Genomic DNA, 25388 nt, shown 5'->3' with positions numbered 1-25388 from the left:
ATACACAATCGTCAACAGAGAACTCGTCAAGCGCAGTGTCACTGGAGTCCTCCAAAGGTGTGTCGAGCAAGAGAAGGGCATTGCAATCCTCAGAGACATCCACCAAGGAGAATGCGGCCACCATGCGGCCTCAAGATCACTCGTCGCCAAAGCCTTCCGCCATGGTTTCTTTTGGCCGACTGCTTTGGATGACACCAAGGAGTTAGTTAAATATTGCAAAGGGTGCCAACTCTTCAGCTCCAAGCAACACATGCCGGCTTCGGCACTCAAGACCATTCCCCTCACCTGGCCCTTCGCCGTTTGGGGACTGGACATGGTGGGCCCATTCAAGACGGCGCGCGGCGGCATGACGCATTTGCTCGTCGCCGTGGACAAATTCACCAAGTGGATTGAGGCAAAGCCGATCAAGAAGCTGAATGGGCCGACTGCTGTGACATTCATCGCAGACATAACAACTCGGTACGGCATGCCACACAGCATCATCACCGACAATGGCACGAATCTTGCCAAAGGAGCCTTGGCATGTTTCTGCGCAGCCCAAGGTATCCGGCTGGACTTAGCGTCCGTCGCCCACCCGTAGTCAAACGGCCAGGTCGAGCGAGCCAACGACCTCATCCTCTCCGGCATCAAGCCCCGACTGGTCGTACCTCTGGAGCGTTCAGCCGGCTGTTGGCTCGATGAGCTGCCGGCTGTCCTCTGGAGTCTGCGCACTACCCCCAAACAAGTCAACCGGCTTCACTCCTTTCTTCCTCGTGTACAGTACCGAGGCGATCATCCCAACCGACATCGAGTTCGACTCGCCCCGGGTAACCATGTACACGGAGGCGGAGGCCAAGGAAGCACGAGAAGACGGCGTCGACCTGTTGGAAGAAGGCCGGCTGTTAGCCCTCAGCCGGTCTACCATCTACCAGCAGGGTTTGCGCCGCTACCACAGTCGGAAGGTCAGGCCAAGATCTTTCCAAGAGGGCGATCTTGTGCTCTGGCTGATCCAGCGAACAGCCGGCCAGCACAAGCTCTCGGCCCCTTGGGAGGGCCCCTTCGTCATCAGCAGAGCTCTAGGCAACGACTCCTACTACCTAATCGACGCGCAGAAGCCCAACGCATGCAAGAGAGACGACTCCGGCAAGGAGTCGGAACGACCATGGAACGCCAACCTCCTTCGAAGATTTTACAGTTGAAATGCAGTATATATCATGCTAACTTTTGTACTAAATACGAGACGATAGGCCCCCCGAGGAGGGCTCGGGGACTGCCATCTTTTATCTATGAATGAAAAGTATCGTGCTTATGACCTTGTCATTTCATTTACTTGTTCCGTCCGGCACCGGGTTCGACTAGTCGGCCCGGGGACTGGCCGACTGGAGTTATATTAGAAGTCCTACCCGTGGTCAGACAAGTAGTGTGCCGACACCCAGGCTTAGCTCTTGCCAAAGTCGCAGTTCGAAGAACCGGTTGTCCGACTGGCAAGAGTCAAAAGCAGGAAAGGATGCCCACACGAAAAATGGCCAGGGACCAACGGACTAATATAACGAAAGCCGGTTTGCCGCCTACCACCGACCGACTACCAAAGTAGCCGGCCGGCCGGTTTCCATTCACTTCACTTTAATCCAAGAAAGCTCGAGTACTTGCCTCCCCAAAGAGGGAAGGCGGCAAAGGAAAAAGCCTAAGGATAAAAAGCATACGCGAATGGAAACCAAACATGCACATAATAATATTTACATAAAAGACCTCCAAGAGGCCAGCATTCAACATAGTTTGGATACACCCCCAGTGGGTGGAACTGCGAAAGCTTAATAAAGATTGTTCAAAAGGCAACAAGCAGGAAAAATAAGGACGGCAGGTCAAGCTGGCGGGGCGACCGACGAGCCGGGCTGGTCGGCGGAGACGGTTGTGCCGGCTGAAGGAGTGGCCGGCTGGCGAACCTCGGCTTGATCACCGCCTCCCGTAGAGGGCGCGCTTCCACGCGCCTCGTTGCTGGAGGCACGGTCAGCCTGAGGCCGGCCGGTTGTTCCACTAGCCGGCTCAACGTCTTCACCGTCCTCTTCTTCGTCATCCTCACCCTCATCGCTGGAGGCGATCTCCTCTGCCGAGTCCTCGCCCACCGTCGGGTTCAGCCCGAACCACTCCTCGGACTGGGCAACGCCGTCATCATTGATTTCAGGTGCAAAAACGCTAATGTCGGTGCACTTGGCGATCGTCGAAGCACGCTGGGCGATAGCCGGCCGCACCTCCTCCAGCTCCGCGTCGGCCTCCAGCCGCCAAGTGCGCAGCTGGTCCAGGTTCAGCCCTGGGTACCAAGCTCGAACGAACTCCAACCCCCGCCCGGCTCCAAGACGGGCCGCCGATGCCTTCCAAGCTTCAAAGCGACCGACTGCGACCTCCAGCTAGTCGGCTGTCCGGCTTGGGGTGCGGGGGATCGTCTCGCCGGGCCAGAGGGCGGCCAACACCTGCGCCCCGGCACGTTGGAGCCGGCGAAGCATCCGGTGAGCCGGCTGCAACCGCGCTTGGACAGCCAAGAGCTGCTCCTCAAGCGTCTGATTCGCGTCCGGCGCGATGTTGACCCCCGCCTGACGGTGCGCCTCGCGATGGGCCTCGATGGTTTGGGCGGCGAAGGCGGAGTAGCCGGGAAAGTAGTCTGCACAAGAAAATACGCAGCAGCACAAGTCAAGCCAAAAACCAGGCGGCAAGGGGCAGGAGAGGAGCGAGGAAGGCGGCTTACCGTCGATCAAGTCCTCGATGCGGCCGAAGCCTTCATCCAGTGCTCGCCGGGTCTCAGCCCAGCTCGCCGCCTCGGTCTCAAACTCTGCCTTCAGGGCGGCCTCGCTATCCTGCGCTTTCTGTAGGGCCGCCTTGTGGCTCTCCTCTTGGCCAGCCAGCTTCTTGGCCAGGCGGTCACGCTCCTGGACCAAGGCGGCGTACTCAGCATCCTTTGTACGAAGGGCGGCCTGCGCTTCACCGAGCTCCCTCCTCAAGTCGGCGTTGGCCCCTGAAAGAAAAAAAACCCAATAAGGAAAAAGTCGTCAAGGAAGATCCGACCCGACTGCTCAGCAGTCGGCCCGAATCTCGGGGACTACACCCAGTGGGTGCGCTGACGCGCCCCCACAAGAGACAGACAAGATCAAGCACTTACTTCGGCTGTTGGCCAGGTCGTCGGTCTTCCGACCCAACTCCTGAGCCTGGGAGTTGAAGGCGGCAGCACGGGAGTTATGATATTCGTGGAAGTTCAGACAAGAAGCAAAAATAAGGTAGTCGTCAAGAAAGATCCGACCCGACTGCTCAGCAGTCGGCCTGAATCTCGGGGACTACACCCAGTGGGTGCGCTGACGCGCCCCCACGGAAGAAATCAAGAGACCAAAGCGGCCAAGAATGAAAGACTCACCCGGATGACGGCCGCGTCGACGGGAACTCCTGGGTGTACTGCTGCAACAGGGCGGCCTGAGCTTGAAGCCGGCTCCGGACCTCTTGAGCCGCCACATTCAGCTCGCCAGTCCCCCCGCTGGGAGTCCAGTTGGACGTGGCGGTGCTGGCCGCCTCCAGAGCCTCCGCCGACTGGCCGGTGCCCGCAACTCGGCGCGACTCCGGCGGAGCGGCGCCATCCCCTGTGCGCCGACGCATCACCGGCTACACCTCGAAGCCGGCTCCGTCCTCCGGCTCACCCCCGGCCGGCTCCTCTGGCGCCGCTGACGATTGGCCGCCTTGGCCCGCTCCGGTTGGCGCTGCCGATGGCGCTCTCCCCGCGAAGACCACGAGGTCCTCCCTCCTCTCCATCAGCGGCGGGTCTTGGATGATTTCCTCCGCCAGGGGCAATGGGGTGTCAGGGGCCACGGCTCGGAGGGGAATGGCGAGCAGCGGAGGCTGGTTACGCGAACCCTCTGCTTTCGTTTCCGCGGTCGCCGCCTCCGCCTGGGCCTTGGCTGCCGTGTCGGCCTGCTCCCTCGCCGCCTGGGCGGCCGCTTTTTCCGCCGCCTCACGCTCCTCCTGCGCCTCACGGGCGTTCCGCTCCGTGGCCTCCCTGAGGTCGGCGCGGGGGTCCACGCGGCGGGAGCCCAAAGACCCTCCAGTCGGCCCAACTACGGAGCCGCCCGGACCCCGCTCAAGGGAAAGCGGCACCCTGTCCAGCGAGCGGGAAAAGGTTAGGAAGAATGTTCGAACAAGAGAGAACGATGAAAAGCATGCGACCAGGCAATCGACGACTTACGCTGAGACCGCCTGAGGCTGCTTCACCGCCTTGCGGAAGCGGTCCGCTTTCGCGGCCGCCTCATCTCGTTTGGTCGCCGCGGTGGAGGCTTTGGACTTCTTCGGCCGACTGCCAAAGAGGGTTGACGCGGCCCGGCGCTTCTGTGCGCCGCTGCTGGCAGCCGGCGCGGTGGACAAGCCCGCGCCCTAATGGTCGGCCGCCGGCTGGCGACGCGGGGCGACTTCGGCTTCGGCATCATCCGGCCAGTCCTCGAAGCTGGCGGTAAGCCCTGTGCCTCCGGGCTCGGCGTCGCCCCCCACGACGGCGTCTTCCATGGCGGCCGCCCCCAAATCCGGGTTGTCGACGTCGTCCACCATGCGGTCGGGGACGTACTGGCGTTCTATCCCTGCTGCCCCAGTCGTCGGCGGAAGAAGGGGGTTCTGCTAAGAAGAACCGACCGATCAGAAGCCGGCCATCATAAAGCCGGCTACCAACAAAAAGAAGAAAGAGAAGAAAGCTCACCACGGGCGGAGGGTTGGTGCGAGAATACGGCACCTTGCCGTATCGCCAGTCCTCAGCGAGCTTGCAATTGGAGATATGATTTACCATGTACGACACCTTCGCATGAGGCATCTCCCTGGTGCTCAGCCGGCTGGGGTTGAAGCGGCCGCTCATCTGACACATCATGTGGGGCCGGCTTTGGAGAGGAAGTATCCGGTGCTCCACGAAGGCGGCCACCAAGTCGGCCCCGCTCAGGCCTTCCGACTGGATCATCACCTGAAGCCGGGAGACGGCAGCGTTCCCGACCTGAGACAGTGACCTGGACCGGAAACTCCATGAGGCCTGCCTCCTAGCCGGCGGGCCGGCTACGTAAGCCGGCAGGTTGACGTGGTCTCCTTGCTGGGCGACATTCTTCACGTAGAAGTACGACTTCTGCTAGATCTTCACCGACTGGATCAGGGGGATGGACGGGAACGGGTTGTTCTCGCCCGACCTCGTCATGGTGATGTAGGCCCCACAGGGGGCGGGCACGCCTGCGATGACGGTGCCAAGTTTGCTCTGGAAGAATTCCCCCTAGAGCTCCAGCGTGGGGAGCAGCCCCAAGAAACCTTCGCAGAGAGAGACGAAGGCCGACAGCAGCATCACCGCGTTGGGCGTGAGGTGATGCGGCTGAAGATTGTAGAACTCAAGGAAGGAGCGCAGGAATCCGCTCGCCGGAAGGCCGAAGCCGCGCAGGAAGTGCAAGCAGAAGACGACCCGCTCGCCCTCCTCCGGTGCCGGCGAGATCTCCGTCTCTGGCGCCAGGCGGACCCGCACGAGGTTGGCGTCGGGCAGGCGCCGAGTCTGGCGGAGGAACTCAACATGGTCCTCATGGACGTTGGAGCCGTCCCACGAGCTCGACAGCGCCATGGGAGCAAGACGATGTGGCGGCGCAGCGGCGCTGAGACGGGAGGCTGCGGCGGCAACGAGAGGAAGAAAAGAGGATGAGAAGGGGCGGAGCAAGAGAGAGCATGTGAACCTCTGTCTCTCCCCCTCCTCCCCCTACTTATAGGCTCGCGTGGCGGAGCCGAGGAGGCGCGGCATGGGGAAACGTGGGGGTCGATCGTGCCCACTCCCGCACGTCCCGCGTTTATTGCGCCCTGACGGCGAAATAAAATCGCCACGGGAAGGCGAGCGGACCACCCGGGCCGCAGAAGATCAGCGTTCGGGCCGAGGCCTAGGACTGGCGGGCCCGGGCCTGCGGCGGCGTCCCGTCCCGCGCGTGCGCTGGTAGGGTCTCGCTGCCGTGTGGCCCGCGGGAGGGCCCGCGGTCAGCAAGCGGGTCGACCACTTTCCCGCCTGCAAGACGCAAGGCTCCCCGAACTCGGCATACACCAGCAAAGCCGGCTCTTCAGGGTAGGAAGCTGACCAAGCTTCTCGTCCCTTTGTCCGCCTCGAAGCTCGATCAGCTTCGGGGACTACTGTCGGAGTAAATAGCCATGGGTAGCCTAGCCGGCTTCCCCTGGACCTTCTGAAAAAATTACGAGCCCGTCCGGCTCTCAAGAATCCAAGACATGGGGCCGCCTTCCCCTTGCTGGCTGTCACCCAGGCCGGCTTTCGGAAGGTGGCCCGACTTTAGCCCTCATGAAGAAAGCCATGGGAGGGCCGGCTTCGAGAAGCCGGCCGCGAGGAGGCCGACTCCAAGAAGCCGGCTCCCATAAAGCGGTCGAGACCGTACCCTCAAAGTTTGCATCCACCTAGCGGCGATGAGACGGGGCGTGGCTACAGTAAAGCCTGCCACCCCCGAATCCCGGAGCGCCCCTGGCACAGTGCGCCGTACGGGTGGCCATGACCCGTCCGGCGCGGCACTGTTGCCACACTGACCCTGATGTCATCCACGACGGGTTACCAGTACGGCCCAAGGGCGGTGGCCCCCTTCAGGCAGAGAGACACCTAAAGGCGGCCTGGCCTCCCCCAGTCGGCCCGAGACGGAGCCGGCTCTCTCCAGCCGGCTTGCCACCCCCTCGAAGGAGACGCCCCATTAAGGAGACAAGACGCGGTGAGGCTACAGTGGCCACCCGCCGGACGGCAGCACTGTAGCCATGCTTACCTCGGCGAAGCCCTCGTCACCAAGATTGAGCAACAGTAACCAGCCACCGACAAGGCCCTGGACAGTGGGGCCTGTCTGTCGACCAGGGAGCCGGCAGCCAGCGGGACCCACCAGCCGGCGGGCTCCAGCAGCCGGCGCAGAAGCCGGAGAGCGAAGACATAGACGGCTGGGCCCCATGCCCAGCCGGATTACCATTGTACCCCCGGGGGGTAGGCCTATATAAACCCCCCGGGGAACCCATGCAAAGGGTTGGACCCCCAGCTAGTTTTAGACACCACACAAGGAGAAGAAGCAGGCTAGCCGTGCCCTTCTTCCTCCTCCCACCGAACAACTCAAGGAGCATTGTGTAGCTACTTGTCCATCTAGTGATCATGCGGAGACCCCGTAGAGCAGCAGTAGGGGTGTTATCTCCACGGAGAGCCCCGAAGCTGGGTAAGATTCGCCAGCGTGCATGTCTTCGCCTCATCCCATTTCCAGGCACCGGCGACGTCTTACTGGCTCCCACAATGATAAGCCACCCGTTGGCATATGTCGCACCTACCACCCGACAGTGGTGTTATGTGAATGTCGACTACATAACACTTTACCATTATTTGGGCCTAGAGGAAAGCATTGGGAAGTAATAAGTAGATGATGGGTTGCTAGAGTGACAGAAGCTTAAACCCTAGTTTATGCGTTGCTTCGTAAGGGGCTGATTTGGATCCATATGTTTCACGCTATGGTTAGGTTTACCTTAATACTTTTGTTGTAGTTGCGGATGCTTGCAATAGAGGTTAATCATAAGTGGGACGCTTGTCCAAGTAAGGGCAATAACCAAGCACCGGTCCACCCACATATCAGATTATCAAAGTACCGAACGTGAATCTTATGAACGTGATGAAAACTAGCTTGACGATATTCCCATGTGTCCTCGAGAGCGCTTTTCCCTATATAAGAGTTTGTCCAGGCTTGTCCTTTGCTACAAAAAGGATTGGGCCACCTTGCTGAACTTTATTTACTTTTGTTACTTGTTGCTCGTTACAAATTATCCTATCACAAAACTATTTGTTACCACTTATTTCAGTACTTGCAAAGAATACTTTGCTCGAAACCGCTTATCATTTACTTCTGCTCCTCGTTGGGTTCGACACTCTTAATTATCGAAAGGACTACAATAGATCCCCTATACTTGTGGGTCATCAGGCGTCGGCTGGTGGTGGGGCGCAGGCGCGAGCGGGGCGGCTGGTGGTGGGGCACCACGCGAGGTGCCGGCGGCGAGGGTGTGGTGCTGCACGCGCTTCTTGACCCCCTTCATCCGACACTCCTCCAACCACAAGTATGCCACAAACTTGGGGAAGGAGGGCTCCGGTATGAGGGAGAGGTTGGAGGCGGCGTTACTGAAGTCCTCGTTGAGGCCGGCGGTGAGCGTGCTGAGGAGGAGGTCATCATCAACCTTGGCGTCGATGTCACGGAGCTCATCCGCTAACGTCTTCAGGCAGCGGCAGTAGTCATCGATAGACTGGTCATCTCGATGACAGTCAAAAAATTCCTGCTGCAAAAAAACGCGGCGCTGAAGCTTGTTGTCGGTGAAGAGGCCGTTGAGCTTGAGACACACGATACGGGTGTCATCACCATCGCTCGCAACCGTGTGAAACAGGTCCTTCGAGATGGTGGTGAGGAACCACCGGATGAGCGTGGCGTCGATCACGGTCCACTCGGAGTCGCCCACCATGGCGCGGGAGTCGACGGTGCCGTCAACGTGATCCACGAGATTGTTCTCGCGGTAGAGCAGCGAGAAGTACGTCTTCCACTCGAAGTACGTGGCGTCAGTGGCATCGAGGACAACGGGGACGCGGTCGTGGATGTTGATGTCACGGATGTCAGCGGGGTCTAGCCCGGCGAAGGGATTGGAGTAGGTGGAGGCGGTGGAAGACATGGCGGCGGCGCGGTGGTGAGAGGAGTGGGCGGCGGCTAGGGTTTGGGGAGGGAGAGGCGCGGAGGGAGAGGCGGCGCGGCGAGAGAGGCGGCACGACAGGGAGGGGGCCCGGGGAGGAGAGGCGTGGCGCGAGGAAGCGGCGGCGGCTAGGCTTTGGCGGAAGCGGGAGAGGATCGACTTGCGATAGATACCATGTAGAGAATGATTTAATGCATCGATATATCATTGATCATGCACTAGGCACATATATATAGGTACAAAGGATGCGACCGGTATCGTGTCTCCTAAGATACACGTACATACAGAGGGAGACAGACACTACAGATACTGCATACAAAGCCCAAATCTACTCGTACATGTACACATATTCAACATTTCCAACAACATGGGTGCCAGTGCTTGAACTTGTCGTTGTCGCACCACCAGATTGTAGCATATGCCCATCTTTGTTAGAGTATTTTTCCGAGAGTACGCCAATGGCGTACCTTATCTTTATAGAAGATAGAAAGAATTTACAAGAGAGGCACGAGCTAGATGCTAGGATCTAAGCTCGGCCAACACCCATTACACCCAAACTACACTACTCTCTAGAGCTACTCTCTCACAAAATGTGTTAAACCTCCAACTCCTACACCGGCTTGTCTCCATTTCTTTACTGCTCTGAATATCTCGTCAACCAATTCTCTTGGGGTTCGCTGTTGTTGTAGCCTATTGAACACACGCGCGTTTCGTTGCTTCCACAACTCCCATCCGACCACGATGACGAACGTGTCGTAGCCTCTCTTAATACCCTTAGGCATCCCCGTCCTAGTCTCGATCCACCAATCAAGGAAGGTATCATCCACCACCGGAGCCCGCGTATTTAGGGCTAGGTCTTGAAAGCAGGTGTGCCACACCTGTCGAGCATAGCCACATTGTACCAAGATGTGTTCGGCATTGTCTTCATCTTGCAAGCATGTGTAGCATGAAGACGGTCGGTCTTGTAATCCATGCTTTGCCCTTCGGTCAGAGGTCCAAATACGGTGCTGCACAGCCAGCCAGATGAAGATTTTACACTTCAAAAGTGCCCAACTTTTCCAGATGCAGGAGGCATACGGAGCCCTTTCATCACCGAGGCAGAGTCTTTGATAGGTTGACTTGGCAGAGTATCATCCAGAAGGGTCAGCAGGCCAAGAAAAACAGTCTGGATTGCTCGGATCCCTTTGCACCGTGTTAATGGCCAGATTCAGGTGCACCAGCTGCAAATGGCCAACAAAATTCAGCTCCACATTAATATCATGTAGCCACAGGCCATTCTCCAACCGTTCACTGACCGTACGTTTGTTCCTTGTACGAGTGTCAACCAAAGCGTGGATCATGGGTGCAATATCAGTCACCGCAAAGACATGAATCCACCGGTCCCGCCAGAAGAGAACCTTAGTGCCCTCGCCCACCTCAATCTTAACCATGCTGTCAAAAACAGCTCGGGCATCCTCATCCTCAATCATGCGCAGGCCCTGCCAAGGTCTCTCCGGATCCGTGCGTTTCAACCATTCCCATCGAACCCTAAGTGCGAGCCCCTGCAACTTAAGGTTCTTGATGCCGAGCCCTCCGAAGCACGTCGGCTTGCAGACCGCATTCCAAGCCACCATGCAATTGCCACCCGAGACCTGATCCTTCCCCGCCCAGAAGAATGCTCTCATCCATTTGTCAAGCTCCTCAAACACCCATGTTGGTGCGTCAGTGATCATGAAATGGTGGATAGGTTTCGCCGCGACCACCGACTTGACCAACACAAGGCGCCCGGATCTTTGTAGCAAACCTCGTTGCCAACTGGGAGCACACTTCTTCGCTCTATCCAACATGGGCTGCCAATCCGTCTTCTTTAGCTGGTGTATGGCGAGTTGCAATCCAAGGTATTTGCAGGGAAACTTCCCCAACTCGCACTGCAGTAGGTTAGAAACCCTGATCCTATCTTCCTCTTCACCGTGGATGAGAATAGCAGATGACTTTCCATAGTTAACCCTCAGCCCAGACGCATCTCCAAAAGCTTTAAGCGCCATGGTCACGAACCTGAGATCGACCTCGTTTGGCCTGACAAACAGAGCCACGTCATCTGCGTAAATCGACACACTTTGATGAGGCCTGATACCTGTAACTGGCTTCATAACACCTTCCTCTGCGCCCTTTACCATGATGCAGGAGAGCTCATCCATCGCAATGATGAACAAAAGAGGGGACACCGGGTCGCCTTGTCTCAGACCTTGGGCGAGCAAAAAGCTCCTTCCAGGAACGCCATTGACGAGCACTTTAGTAGAGGCCGTGCGCAGAAGGATGACGATCCATGCTAACCATCTCTGACCAAAACCTTTGCGCCTCATAACTTCAAACAGGAAGGGCAAAGATATAGAGTCAAACGCCCTCGATATGTCTAATTTCAAGAACACCCCAGCTTCTTTACGTGCATGTATCTTTCTGGCCACTTGCCTCACAAGGAGGAAGTTGTCATGCAGGTGCCTGCCACATATAAACGCTGACTGATTGGCTGTGACAATTTCCTTCATTCTTCTCCACGCACGGTTAGCAGCATCTTGGCGAAAAGCTTAGCAGCGCTGTGGGTAAGGCTGATAGGACGAAAATCCCCAACCAGCTCCGCATCGGATTTCTTAGGGATGAGCATAATATGTGCTTTGTTGAGCCTTCCAAAACCCCTCCCATCCTGCACATACAACTTCATCATCATCGCCATAACATCGTTCTTTATGATCGGCCATGCCCTCTGATAAAAAGCAGCAATGAAACCATCCGGCCCAGGGGCCCGATCCGGTGGCAGTTCCTTGATGGTGTTCCAAACTTCTTCCTCCGTGAAAATGTTCTCAAGCTCGCCAAGATCGTGAGTCTCCATACCCAGGAAATTGAGGTCTAGATCTGCCTCCCTGGTCGTTGCATGACCCAGCAACTGCTCGTAAGCCTCGGTGAAGATTTCACCCTTCCTCTCTTGCTCAGTAATGAGCTCCTCGTTGTGCCTAATGTGAGGGATGAAATTTTTTGATCTCCGCCCATTTGCCACGGCCTGAAAGAGCTTAGTGTTCGCGTCACCTTCCCGGATCCATCGTAGCCGTGAGCGTTGACGCTCGATGGTACGTTGCAAAGAGGACAGCCCCAAGAGCGCCAGTTTGATAGTCTTGCGAAGCCAAAGCTCGGCGGGAGTGAGAGCATGCATCTCCATGGCGCGGTCGAACTTGAGAATGACATAGTTGGCAATAGCGATCTGTGTCTTGATGTTACCAGTCTTCCTCTGTCCCCAGGCTTGTAGCGCGACAGCCGTATTTCTCAAGAGCGCATCCATCCTCTTGAAAGGATCCACTATGTTCTCGTCACATACCCATGCATCCCGAACAGCTTGATCAAACCCCTCTAGTTTGGTCCAGTACATCTCGAAACGGAATCTTCTCTTGTGGCAGAAAGGAGCTGAAGTAGACAGGTGGAGCGGGGCATGGTCCGAAATGTTAGTGGACAGAGCTTGGAGGAGGACATCCGGATGAGAAAGCCCCCAGTCCACAGTCACCAACACACGATCGATCTTTGTCATCACCGGTTGATCCCTTTCATTTGTCCACGTGAATCTCCGGCCGTGCATGTAAACCTCCTTAAGTTCATTATTGTCCACAAACTCCTTAAATCTCCTCATGATTCGTCTGTTGATATTATTGTTGCTCTTGTCCTTCGCCCGAAGAATCATATTGAAGTCTCCCAAAACCATCCACGGCCCAGGGCAGGCCGCGCGCAAAGCATGAAGATCGCATAGAAATTGAGTTTTGGGGCGCTCTCCTTGCGACCCGTACACCGCCGTGACCCACCAAGTCGATCCTCCCTTGTCATGAACGAGACCTGTGATAGAGTTGGTATTGCGCACGATGTTATGCACGGATAGCACCGTGCTATCCCAAGCAAGTAGGATGCCCCCACGAGTCTCCTCAGCCGGCACATAGTCAAACCCATCGAACGATGGGCCAATGCATTGCATAACGATGAAAGGATCGAATACATCTAGTTTCGTCTCTTGGAGACACACAAGGCTAACCTTGGCCGCCACTACAAACTCCCTAACTGCATGCTTCTTGGCAGGGTTGTTAAGGCCCCTCACGTTCCAACACAACACATGTGGGTTAGGATCCATGGATATAGTGATGAGGACCGCCCACTACCGAACCCAACCATCAAGCTGGGGTTGCCACCACCATGTTGCGGGCCCTCAATTCGCAAGCCGGAGGGACCTCCTTCCCAAACAGGGCGGCGATCACTTTGATATGCTGCTCGCGGAGAGGGGTGTCGAAGATGTCCGCAAGCTCAGCAATTGAGTCCTCATTTCCTTCTAAATCTTCCGGGACCAGATCTAGTGCCCGCATGAGCACGTTCTCCGCCTGTGTAGCCTTCGCGGGAATCGACGACATCGCGCGCTTGGCGCCTCGTGTAGTACGCCGTGGCGTGAATGGTTCTGCTTCCGGTCTCAGCGATGATTGCACTTCCTGAAGGAGAGGGGGTGCCAACTTGCGGACAAGGGCATTGCAGAACCACTTCAGTTTTTCGAAAGCAGCGACCTCCTGTGGCTTCATGCCACCATTGCATGCCAACTCCACGTTTTGCATGTCGCTGTTTACGTGAGGAATTAGCTGGGCGGCCTCGAACTCCTGCATGGACGCCACTTGTCCAGGGGCCCCCTTGTCCCCGCCTGTTTGGGCATCCGTGCCAATCATTGGCACCAACTCACCCAGCGAATTAGCCTGGGCACTAATCCCCACAGATCCTCCACTTCCCGCCTGGTCTCCGATGGGCCCGTGTGGGGCTGGCTCCAGTGTACACCCAATGGGATCCTGTGTGGAGGGCGAGATCCCAGCCTGCATGTGGCCCTCCATGCCTCCCAATACTGCTGCATCTTTGTCTCCCCTGTCGCGTGCCTCCGATCTGGGATCCAGTCCCTCACCAACCACCAAGGTGGGGGCCACTACAATCGCCACCTCCTCCGTCGTGGGGCCATCCAGCTGTGGCGACACCACTGACACGCCAGTCCCGCCCTTGGTCATGTCTAGCCGGGCTGCCAGAAGTCGTATCTCCTCGGGTTCAACATCTTTATCCATCAGGGTCGCATCAAATCGCGCGTGGGAGTCCATCAGAACTGCTTGCTGCATGATTGGTGCCGGAATCGTCGCCCCTTCTCCAAAGAACCGTTCTGGAACCACCTGTCCCACCACCTGCCTCCTCGAAGCGCACGCGCCAGTGGGATTCGAAATTCGAATTGTCCCCGTGGCATCCTTATCCACCTGTCCGGGCCCAGAAGCGATCCGGTCAAAAGCAGACTGACGCACCGTCAGCCTATCGTGGGCGCGGACCCCGGCCCCACCACGACATCTCTCTCTAGCCTGGGCCATGGGGGAATCTTCCACTCCGACGATGGCGCTCCGCCGCGGGCCACGCCGCCGGCATAGCTCCGGCCACCTCCCGTCCCTCCGGCATTGTCGCCCCTCGAGTCGCGGACCCCAAACTGCCAGCCAAAGTTCTGCGTGTTAGCGCCTCCTCCCATATCCATCTCTGAGTCCGGCAGGCCGCTTTGGCCACTGTCCGACGAGCCGCCCAAGAACCACGGTTCCTCCCCCTCCGGGAACGAAATCACAGAGTCCAGATGTATGAGCACTTTGTATTGCAGAGTCTTGGGCTGGAAAAGCGCCCTCTGCTCCTCCGGCTCCGGCACCGCGAGCCAGCGGCGGGTGGGTATTTGCTCCGGGTCCGCCGTCCAGGCCAGCAACTTGAACGCAGCAAGATCTGAGCGAGCAGAGGTCTCCGGCGCAACGGAATCGATGATACATGCACCGCCCAACAAACTCTCAATCACCTCAAGCTCCCATGCGTGCGCCGGGATCCCCTCGATGACCAACCTCACCTTGAAGCGCATGGCCGCGAACACCGCCTGCGACTGCCTGATCCACTGCCAGAACGACAACCTGTGCCCATGAAGCTCCAGCACCGGCCGCCTGCTCAACAGATTCCTGTCCTCCTGTCTAGCAAAGACCACCAGGAAATCCTCCGGGCAGAACTTGTGCACCGAAAATCTGTCCTCAGGGATGCCCATCCTGTCTTTCAGAGCACGCCTCACCAGCTCCGGCGAGATCTCCGACCTGTCCCCACCAATGTACACCACCATGGCTTTGTGAAGCCGGTGCTCAATGTCATCCATGGCGCGGGTCCTCCTTACAACGCACAACTCTGACGGCTCCATCTCCGGATCAACCGCCACCTCCAAGCGCGGCACGGCAAGCCGCGGCCACACCGGGTCCGCCGCAGGATCAGCCAAGGGCGGCAGTGGTGCGGCCCTGGCAGAAGCAGCGTGCCTGGCCAACCCAGACCCCACCTCGTCCCGCGGCGCGGAACGGCGAGCCACCTTAGCCGCCGCATCCCGACGGAGCTCCTCCACCGGCGACGGGCTGCGCGGCCGCTTGCACTGCGAGGCGACATGGCCGGGGAGCCCGCAGCGGAAGCACACCACCTCATTGGTGCAGTCCTTCAGAAAGTGCCCTTTTGCAAGACACCGAAAGCACTTGTCCCGCATCTCCGGCGAGACCCCCTTCCTCACCGGCGAGGGGCGGCGCGGAGCCCCAGCTGGCAGATCCGCACCCACCCTCCTCTTCCACAGGGTCTTCTTCGAAGCAGGGGCCGCCTGCCATGGGGACACACGCCGGCAGGTCTCCGGCACGGCACCCTCCAGCAGAGGCGCGGCCGGTGGCGCGCCGGGCGCCAACGGGCCAGCCACGTCCTCGGCAGATCTCTCGAAGCCGAGGAGATCCCCAGACCAGAGACGACAGGCCTCTCCCGAGGGAACACGGAGTTGACGGAGCGGGGGCTCTCCGTCATGGCCAGGAAGCAGAGAGCGGGGGCGGAGAACAAATGGGGAGGTGGCCGGCGCTGCCGGAGCGGCAAGCGACGGGTTAGGTGGACGCCGGCGTCGGAGTGACGCACGGGGGAGGGAGGGCTCTCACGCTACGGAAAGAGAATGGCAACCACCTTTGTTTCGTTCAATGGGACGGCCGCAACTTGCAGCTCCTCCTGGTTCCAGCATCTCGTGCTCCTGGTTCCAGCATCCCGTGCCATCTGGTCGCAGCTTTGCTCTTGCCGGTTGTAGCATATTGTACTGACGGTTCCAGTATCCTCACTACTGGTTCCAGCAAAAACCCGCCGGTAACAACTTCGGCAGCACAATCAACTGTTGGTTCCAGCATCCCACATCATTAGTAGTAACATTCCGCACTGTTGGTTCCAGCATCCCTGTCACACGTGGCCGCAATGGTTGTAGCACGTAGCCGTGTGGGTTGTCGCCCGTCCGAGAGCCCGCAGACCATGCCCACCTTGCTTGGAATCAGCTAGGGAGGGGCTCGCGGCGGCGCCGCTGGTGGTGCGGGTACAAGGGGTTCAGAGTTACACTGAATTCAAGAGAAAGAAGATACAGAGGAGGAAGGAGGGGATGTGATGCGGATAAAGTGAGGGAGTGCACGCTGCTGGTTGCAAGATCTCGTCCGATCCAAACAGTCTGTGCGCGACCGGCGTAAGACTCGGACAGTTAGCTTTTGTAATTCGTTTCCCTTACCCAAAAGTCACTTTTGTAATTCTGGAGTTCTGTGTTCTATCAGGTACTCCATCTGTAAATGATCTAAACGTTCTTATAATTCTTTACAAAGGGAGTACTAATTAGTTTACGCTTTACTTTTCAAGATCAGCTCTAGTTCCTAAAATACCAGGCTGGAGTTCTTTGTCCTATCAGGTACTCCATACATAAATAAATATAAGAGCCGTTTAGATCACTAAAATAGTGATCTAAACCCTCTTATATTTCTTTACAACAGGAGTACTAATTAGTTTAGGTTTTACTGTTCAAGATCAGCTCTGGTTCCTAAAATACCAAGCTAAAGAAAACCAAGAGATCCGAGCACATGAGACAGTTGCAATTCTCACTACCAACTTATTTTGATGTTTCAACATTCCTGAATATATTTTACATTACATGAATGGCTTAAATATCCTATCCGATGTATAATTTTTCCCAGTACCTACAAGAATCATAGTGGTCACCGTATAATCTCAAGTTTACATCCCCATTATGTCTACCATCTGTAACTTGGTACCTCCTAACATAGGCGAGCTCTTTTTGCCGACTCTGTTTGCAATTTATGATATAATCAGCAACTAACACTTCTGCGCAGACCTAGATCATCTTGAGGGTTTTGAAGGCAACTTCTTTACCAGGCTGGTGTCACCGGTTACCAAGAATCGAGCACCTTTCACTAGCTCCTCCTTGATCATAAAAAGGAGAGCAGAAGCAAAAACACTCTGTACAATTTTTGTGCCCATTCCTTTATAAAGCCCTGACAGGCCTTCATAATGCATCATTTTTGTGATTGCATCAAACGTGCCTGAAAGAAGGATATCACAGAATGACATATTTTATAGGAAAGTAAGTAACAACAGGAAATAGTAATCGGAAGAGAAGTAGAGGCTTGCTGGAAGAAATAGGAACTGACACACAGTACTGACTCAAAATTGAAAGAAAAAAAATGAATGATGCCCGATCATGTACCTTTGTAGCGATGCCTCTTGTCATCATCGATCATTTGCTTCGCCTGAAGTCTTGCCTGCAGCATAAACATGGTTCAGTTCAATATACATGCACAAATATGCAGCGGAAAAGTTGCACTTATATCTGCTGCACCAAATAATCACCTTCACAACTAGAAGAGGATATGTAACAAGAGTTGCACCCAGTTTTGCAACAGCTCCGAGAAGAAAAACCTGAGCATGTGTTTTCATGAACGAGGTTAGCTGTTACGAATTTCCGTAACATAGTTAACTAACAAAGAGATGCTAGTATTAGAGCAGCACATCAAAATGCCAAAGTGCTTTCAACAAATCTTGTTCTCTTTTTATAGACTAGATATATATCATGAATGAACAAACTTTCAGGTATTCAGAAGTAATAGGTCCAGGACCGTCAGGCCCCAGCAACAGACCTCCTAATAATCACTAAAAATAATTCACCAGAAAAGCTATAGCTTACTTCAATAGCAGTCAGTCCCTGAGCCCCCTTAAAATTAGAGGCACGTCTCTTCTTCAGCTTCTTAAGAAGAGTCTCGTACAGCATGAACTGAATTGCGGGATTGCTGACCTAGTAGCAGGTAAAGCTTGGTGAACAACCCTTGTAAGACCACTGAGCAAAAGAAAGTGCGAAAAACAGAGACTTATACCATAATAAGAGCTGGAATAACCCCTTTCCAGAAGCCAAACACTCCAGCTTCCTTGTAAAGATCCTGAATCTGCAGATAGACTAAGTCAATCAACCATACTCCAAACTAGTTCATAACTGTAGCAGTTGAGAGCGGCTTTGAATTAAGATAACGTGTGAAATAACAGCCTTACATAATAAATAAATAAAAGACAACAACAAAAAGAAACATGAATTTGTTATGTGCCTTCATAAAGTAACATAATTGAACATTTACAAGATTCAAAGAGTTGGCTCAGACGATGTGCCTCTTATTGAGAATACAAACCATATACACTTTGTTGTACGATACATGCAGCAACATAGCAATGATGTGAAGAATATATCATGTATCATTTTAGTGCTTACTGTTCAGCTAGTGAATCCTGACACCCTGTGGAACCAGGAACCTGATACTTATAAACAATTTAAGGCATTACCAATTCTCACCAGCTGGACGCCTTCAAATAAAGGGCGGAGAAAGGGTGAATTTATCAGTTTGAAATCTTAGTGATTATAAGGATATATGTGCCTTGTTACCAGATGATAACCTTATAGGCTTCTAGCTGATGCCAAAGGTTGTGACTTAGGAAGAAATGACATACTAATGAATTATAATAAAAGAAACGTGGATGTACACGAACAATCTGTTACAAGGTAAACATTCATATCCACGTAAATCCTTAAACAGATATTCAAGATGCAAAATAAATAGTACTCCCTCCGTCCCGAAATATGTGCCGCTGACGGAGGGAGTACTATTTATTTTGCATCTTGAATAGAGTTGGAGTAGCACCGATTGAAGAGAAGCTTGTCCAACATTGTCTGAGATGGTTTGGGTATATTCAGCGCAGGCCTCGAGAAGCTCCAGTGCATAGCGGAAGGCTAAGGTGTGCTGATAATGTCAAGAGAGGTTGGGGTAGACCACCAAGTTTGACATGGGAGGAGTCCGTAAAGAGAGATCTGAAGGACTGGAATATCACCAAAGAACTGACCATGGACATGGGTGTGTGGAAGCTAGCTATCCATGTGCCAGAACCATGAGTTGGTTGCGAGATCTTTTGGGTTTTTCAGCTCAAGCCTACCCCAACTTGTTTGGGACTAAAGGCTTTGTTGCTTTTTTTTTGACAGAGGGAGTACTTAATAGTAACAGAGTCCAGTCACAACCTTATAATCCCACAAACTACTTAATAGTAGTGTCACCTTTTCCCAACATGGGTAAGAACAGACATTAATCAGACATGTAGTAATCAGCAAAATGTAATTGCATCAATAGTGTCTTATCCTAGAGGGAGAATGATCAGAGATACGTACAACATTGATAGTTTTATGAGGGACGTTTTCCACTGGGGCAGGTTGTAGGGCCTTATCAAGAGCAGATGTCAAACCCTGATCCTGAGGGCCTTGCTGTTTGTTTGCCTTTCTGTGAGTCTGCAGATAATAATAAATTAGTATTCAGGATATCAAATGATTTCCACTAAAGTCAGTTGACTGGGAAACACTGCTCCGAGAAACTGGCATTTCCTTACTTGCATTCGTGTGACAACAACCCAAATTGGGTTCGTGAGAAGTACATTAACGCATCTGCAAAAAGCAAATGTGCAGATTTGGAATCAAAAGCACAAAAAGCTCATCATCATAGCCGCAACCTTTTAGAACACACAGTACTATGAGCTTACAGTAATTAAGTCCAGGAAAAGACAATGCGAAAGCATGAGGTCAACGATAGATGCACAAGTAATTCGAATTACCCAGAAAGTGCAGCGACAGTGAGTGATTGGAACATCCCGACGGATCCATCCCCAATTCCTCTAATGGATCGCCGAAGGGATGCTGCCTCCGCCCTGCTCCGGAATATTTGGTAGAAGAAGTAGTAGACACCCTAATAGCACATCAATTTGATGCAGAAGCGTGTAAAGCATCTCCTCAAAACCAAGGCAGGACTTATTCATAAGAGGAAGAAAAACAAGGCAGGCAGGTCGTCGGTGAATCGAGCAAGCAGCGAGCGAACCTGAGACGCGGCGGTGCCGACGAGCGAGGGCGCCAGGCCGCCGTAGAGCCGCTCCCACCCCTCGTTCTGCACCACCTACTACAGCAGAAGAGGAGATCACGGAAGCATTAGAGTCGGATCAGGGCAGATTACGCGTCAGCCCGGACGAAGAGGAGAAGGGGGTCGGGGGGAGGAGGAGGACCAGGCACAACTGGCGGACGGCGCTGTCCTTGAACGCCGGCTTGGAGGGGTCCCGCTCCGTCTGCTGCCGCGCGTTCACCTGCCGCGGAAACCCTTCCCCGTTCAGCACGCGGAAGCAACAACAACAAAGGGCGAGCTAGCGAGCGAGCAATCTGGGGCGCGGGGAGGCGGGACGTACGGTCTGGAGGGGGTAGGTGAGGAGCTGGGCGACGATCCCGCCGCCGGCGCCGGCGAGGCCGTTGATCAGCGCGTCCGACATCTCCACCCCGCCACCCCGGTGGATCGCCGCCGCGGCGTGGTGGGCGTCCCGAAGACCCCCCGCCGCCTCGGCCGCCGGTTGCTTGCCGGGCGTCGCTGGATTGCTGCCGTGGGAGTGGGAGAGACGGAGGAGGCGTGGTCTCCCCGGTTCGGTCCCGTGCTTTACTGGTACTGCCCTGCTTCCCCTTCAAGTTCAGACGTCTGCATACTGTAGTACTGCTACTCGTCAGCTCGTGTCCCTCCGCCCACCTTTTAGTACACGTTTTTTAAACCAAAAAAATATATATCCGGGCTTCGTTTTAGTTTTTTCTTTTTGCTTATTCAATTCGATTTAGGTTTCGTTCCGGTTAATTTGAGTTGATTGATGGGGAGTGGCGAGAGGAGTTCGCGCTTTGCACGAGGAGGATATCTCACGCCTTGGCATCTTGCCAGGAAAGCGCAGTTTGTACATTTCACAAGTGAAGGCCGGACAGCGATGCTTTGCTTTGTTTACCACGCCAACAGCCCAACACACAGTCAGATGTTTGATGTTTGTTTCGTCGGCTTCCATTCAGGCATGGATGCCCGAATATACTGCTTCAGTTGACTTTTTTTTTCTGTCGCCCTGAGTGCATCGTTAGATGAGGTGCTGACCAGCCACAGTGGAAGTAAGTTCAACAGTAACATCAAGTCCAATTCAGCCATTTTGTTTATGTGATAATGAGTTAATGATAAGAGAGGTGATTTTAGTAACTTAGCTATTACTGTAACATCACATGTCCCAATGCAATATGAGTCTATAACCTAATAATTGAAGCTTTGCATAACACCACACTTATGTTACTACCCACTACTCAGCGATATGTGTATGTTACTAGTGTATGTTACTCTCCATTGTGGCTAGTCTAAGCATATTAGACCTCCTCCAATGCATTGATGCTAAGGTGAGGTGTTAAGTGCATTAATTGTCTTAGCAACTAAGACTGCTCACAGTGGGGAGTAACATAGAATAGTAACTTACCGATGTTACTAGTCTATGTTACTACCTCCATAGTGGGTAGTAACAAATGAGTGGTATCATGAAAGAGTTCATTTATCAGGTTATAGACTCATTATGCCTTGAAATGTGTGACATTACAGTAACTACCTAAGTTACCACAAGCCCCTCTCACCTCATTAATTAACTGCCACATAAGCAATTTTGTATTGAAATATGTGATGTTACTAGTTAAGTTACTCCCATTGTGACTAGTCTAATGTCCCCAATGCATGGGTGTTTAGCTTTTGTTGCTAAGCTTGCTTTATTTAATTTTTTATCAACAAAACTCCTTCATGCATTGGTCGGTAGGTATTTTGCATAGGTTCACGTGCTTAGAACCGTTTCCTCATGGAGTCATCATAATGCTCTCTCTCCTTTTTAATAGATTTGCCACATCATTTTTTTGCTTACGTGGCACCCTTAGCACCCGTACACGGTGGAGCACCGGGAGAGGCCCCCAATGCATACGTCCATTTTGCATCATGCTTTTATATCGATATTTATTGCATTATAGGCTGTTATTACACATTATGTCACAATACTTATGCATATTCTCTCTTATTTTACAAGGTTTACATAAAGAGGGAGAATGCCGGCAGTTGGGATTCTGGGCTGGAAAAGGAGCAAATATTAGAGACCTATTCTGCACAGCTCCAAAAGTCCTGAAACTTCACGGAAGTCATTTTCGGAATATATAAAAAATACTGAGCACAAGAAGTTCCGGAGGGGGGTCACACCCTGCCCACGAGGGTGGGGGCGCGCCCGCCGCCACGAGGCGGAACCTTGGCGGAACCAATCTAGGGCTCTGGCGGAGCTGTTCTGCCAGGGAAACTTTCCTCCGGAAGGAGGAAATCATCGCCATCATCATCACCAACGATCCTCTCATCGGGAGGGGGTCAATCTCCATCAACATCTTCACCAGCACCATCTCCTCTCAAACCCTAGTTCATCTCTTGTATCCAATTCTTGTCTTTAAGTCCGGAATTGGTACCTATGGGTTGCTAGTAGTGTTAATTACTCCTTGTAGTTGATGCTAGTTGGTTTATTTGGTGGAAGATCATATGTTCAGATCCTATATGTATATTAATCCCCTCTGATTATGAACATTAATATACTTTGTGAGTAGTTACGTTTGTTCCTGAGGACATGAGAGAAGTCTTCCTATTAGTAGTCATGTGAATTTGGTATTCGTTCGATATTTTGATGAGATGTATGTTGTCTCTCCTCTAGTGGTGTTATGTGAACGTCGACTACATGACACTTCACCATTATTTGGGCCTAGAGGAAGGCATTGGGAAGTAATAGGTAGATGATGTGTTGCTAGAGTGACAGAAGCTTAAACCCTAGTTTATGCATTGCTTCGTAAGGGGCTGATTTGGATCCATATGTTTCATGCTATGGTTAGGTTTACCTTAATACTTTTGTTGCAGTTGCGGATGCTTGCAATAGAGGTTAATCATAAGTGGGATGCTTGTCCAAGTAAGGATAGTATCCAAGCACCGGTCCACCCACATATCAGATTATCAAAGTACCGAACGCGAACCATATGATCGTGATGAAAACTAGCTTGATGATATTCGTCCTCGGGAGCGCTTTTCTCTATATAAGAGTTTGTCCAGGCTTGTCCTTTGCTACAAAAAGGATTGGGCCACCTTGCTGCACTTTATTTACTTTTGTTACTTGTTGCTCGTTACCAATTATCTTATCACAAAAGTATCTGTTACCTATAATTTCAGTGCTTGCAGAGAATACCTTGCTGAAAACCGCTTATCATTTCCTTCTGCTCCTCGTTGGGTTCGACACTCTTACTTATCGAAAGGACTACCATAGATCCCCTATACTTGTGGGTCATCAAGACTCTTTTCTGGCATCGTTGCCGGGGAGTGAAGCACCTTTGGTAGGTGGCATTTGGTAAGGAAAAATTTATATAGTGTGCTGAAATTTACTGTCACTTGTTACTATGGAAAGTTATCCTCTGAGGGGCTTGTTTGGGGTATCTTCACCCCGACCAGTAGAGCAAAGAGTTGCTCCTCAACCTATTGAACCTACTGAAAATGAAAATGTCTACTTTGAGATTCCTTCGGGTATGATAGAAAAAATGCTAGCTAATCCTTTTGCAGGAGACGGGACAATGCATCCTGATGAGCACCTAATATATGTGGATGAAGTTTGTGGATTATTTAAGCTTGCAGGTGTGCCCGATGATGTTGTTAAGAAGAAGGTCTTCCCTTTATCTTTGAAGGGAGATGCATTGACATGGTATAGGCTATGTGATGATATGGGATCATGGAACTACAAACGATTGGAATTGGAATTTCATCAGAAGTTTTATCCTATGCATCTTATTCATCGTGATCGCAATTATATATATAATTTTTGGCCTCGCGAAGGAGAAAGCATCGCTCAAGCTTGGGGGAGCTTAAATCAATGTTATATTCATGCCCCAATCATGAGCTTCCAAGAGAAATAATTATTCAAAATTTATATGCTCGGCTTTCTGATAATAATCGCACCATGCTCGATACTTCTTGTGCTGGCTCTTTTATGATGAAGACTATTGAATTCAAATGGGATTTATTGGAAAGAATTAAACGCAACTCTGAAGATTGGGACCTCGACGAAGGTAAGGAGTCAGTTATGACACCTAAGTTTGATTGTGTTAAATCTTTTATGGATACCGATGTTTTCCGTAAATTTAGCACTAAATATGGACTTGACTCTGAAATAGTAGCTTCTTTCTGTGAATCTTTTGCTACTCATGTTGATCTCCCTAGGGAGAAGTGGTTTAAATATCATCCTCCCATAGAAGTAAAAGTAGCTGCACCTATTAAAGTTGAAGAAAAGACTGTCACTTATAATGATCCTATTGTTCCTATTGCTTATGCTGAGAAACCACATTTTCCTGTTAGGATAAAAGATCATGCTAAAGCTTCAACTGTGGTTCGTAAAAGCAATATTCCTAACTTATACACCTCCTGAGCAAATTAAAGTTGAACCTAATATTGCTATTGTTAAATATCTCTTGTCTGATAATATTGATGGGCATGTTATTCATTTCTGTGATGAAACTGCTAGAATTGATAAGCCTTGTGCTAAAGATAAACATAGACATGTGGTAGGCATGCCTGTTATTTCTGTTAAAATAGGAGATCATTGTTATCATGGCTTATGTGATATGGGTGCCAGTGCTAGGGCTATACCTCATGACTTATACAAAGAAATTATGCATGATATTGCACCGGCTGAGCTAGAAGATATTGATGTCACAATTAAACTTGCCAATAGAGATACTATTGCACCAATTGGAATTGTTAGAGATGTTGAAGTCTTGTGTGGGAAAACTAAATATCCTGCTGATTTTCTTGTTCTTGGTTCCCCACAAGATAGCTTTTGTCCCATTATATTTGGTAGACCCTTCTTGAACACAGTTAATGCTAAGATAGATTGCGAAAAGGATGTTGTTACTATTGGTTTAGGTGATATGTCTCATGAATTTAATTTCTCTAAATTTCGTAGACAACACCGTGAAGAGGAATTGCCTACTAAAGATGAAATTATTGGTCTTGCTTCTATTGCCGTGCCTCCTAGTGATCCTTTAGAACAATATCTGCTAGACCATGAAAATGATATGTTTATGAATGAAAGAAGGGAAATAGATGAAGTGTTCTTTAAACAGGAACCCATCCTGAAACACAATTTGCCTGTCGAAATCCTAGTGGATCCTCCTCCACCCAAGGGTGATCCCGTGTTTGAGCTCAAACCGTTACCTGATACTCTTAAATATGCTTATCTTGATGAGAAAAAGATATATCCTGTTATTATTAGTGCTAACCTTTCAGAGCATGAAGAAGAGAGATTATTGAAAACTCTTGAAGAAGCACCGTGCTGCTATTGGATATACTCTTGATGATCTTAAGGGCATTAGTCCCACAGTATGTCAACACAAAATAAATTTG

The 25388-nt window shown here is 52.3% G+C and overlaps 1 protein-coding gene across 1 annotated transcript; it reads right to left on the bottom strand.

The window, feature by feature from the left end:
* Positions 1-16655: 16655 nt before the first annotated feature.
* Positions 16656-20646, bottom strand: LOC123085378 (peroxisomal nicotinamide adenine dinucleotide carrier). The gene is made up of 11 exons (XM_044507006.1): positions 20335-20646; positions 20158-20235; positions 19977-20051; positions 19717-19847; positions 19495-19549; positions 19280-19396; positions 17949-18017; positions 17762-17869; positions 17428-17496; positions 17285-17339; positions 16656-17120 (listed from the first exon to the last, which is right to left on the bottom strand). The coding sequence occupies exons 1-11, from the start codon at positions 20413-20415 to the stop codon at positions 16918-16920; spliced, it is 1041 nt and encodes a 346-aa protein (XP_044362941.1). The 5' UTR covers positions 20416-20646; the 3' UTR covers positions 16656-16917.
* Positions 20647-25388: the final 4742 nt, after the last annotated feature.

This window comes from Triticum aestivum, chromosome 4A, assembly GCF_018294505.1.
Source record: "Triticum aestivum cultivar Chinese Spring chromosome 4A, IWGSC CS RefSeq v2.1, whole genome shotgun sequence".
NCBI lineage: Eukaryota > Viridiplantae > Streptophyta > Magnoliopsida > Poales > Poaceae > Triticum > Triticum aestivum.
This window is presented reverse-complemented; position numbering and strand designations above follow the sequence as displayed.

Bases quoted from the DNA above. Each gene is read 5' to 3' on its own strand.
- LOC123085378 (XM_044507006.1), bottom strand. From the start codon at position 20,415: ATGTCGGACGCGCTGATCAACGGCCTCGCCGGCGCCGGCGGCGGGATC. The intron at 19,848-19,976 runs GTTCGCTCGCTG...ATGTGCTATTAG, and splicing joins TCGGCACCGCCGCGTCTCAG to GGTGTCTACTACTTCTTCTA. The intron at 17,121-17,284 runs GTACATGATCGG...TCCTTCTTTCAG, and splicing joins CAAGAGGCATCGCTACAAAG to GCACGTTTGATGCAATCACA.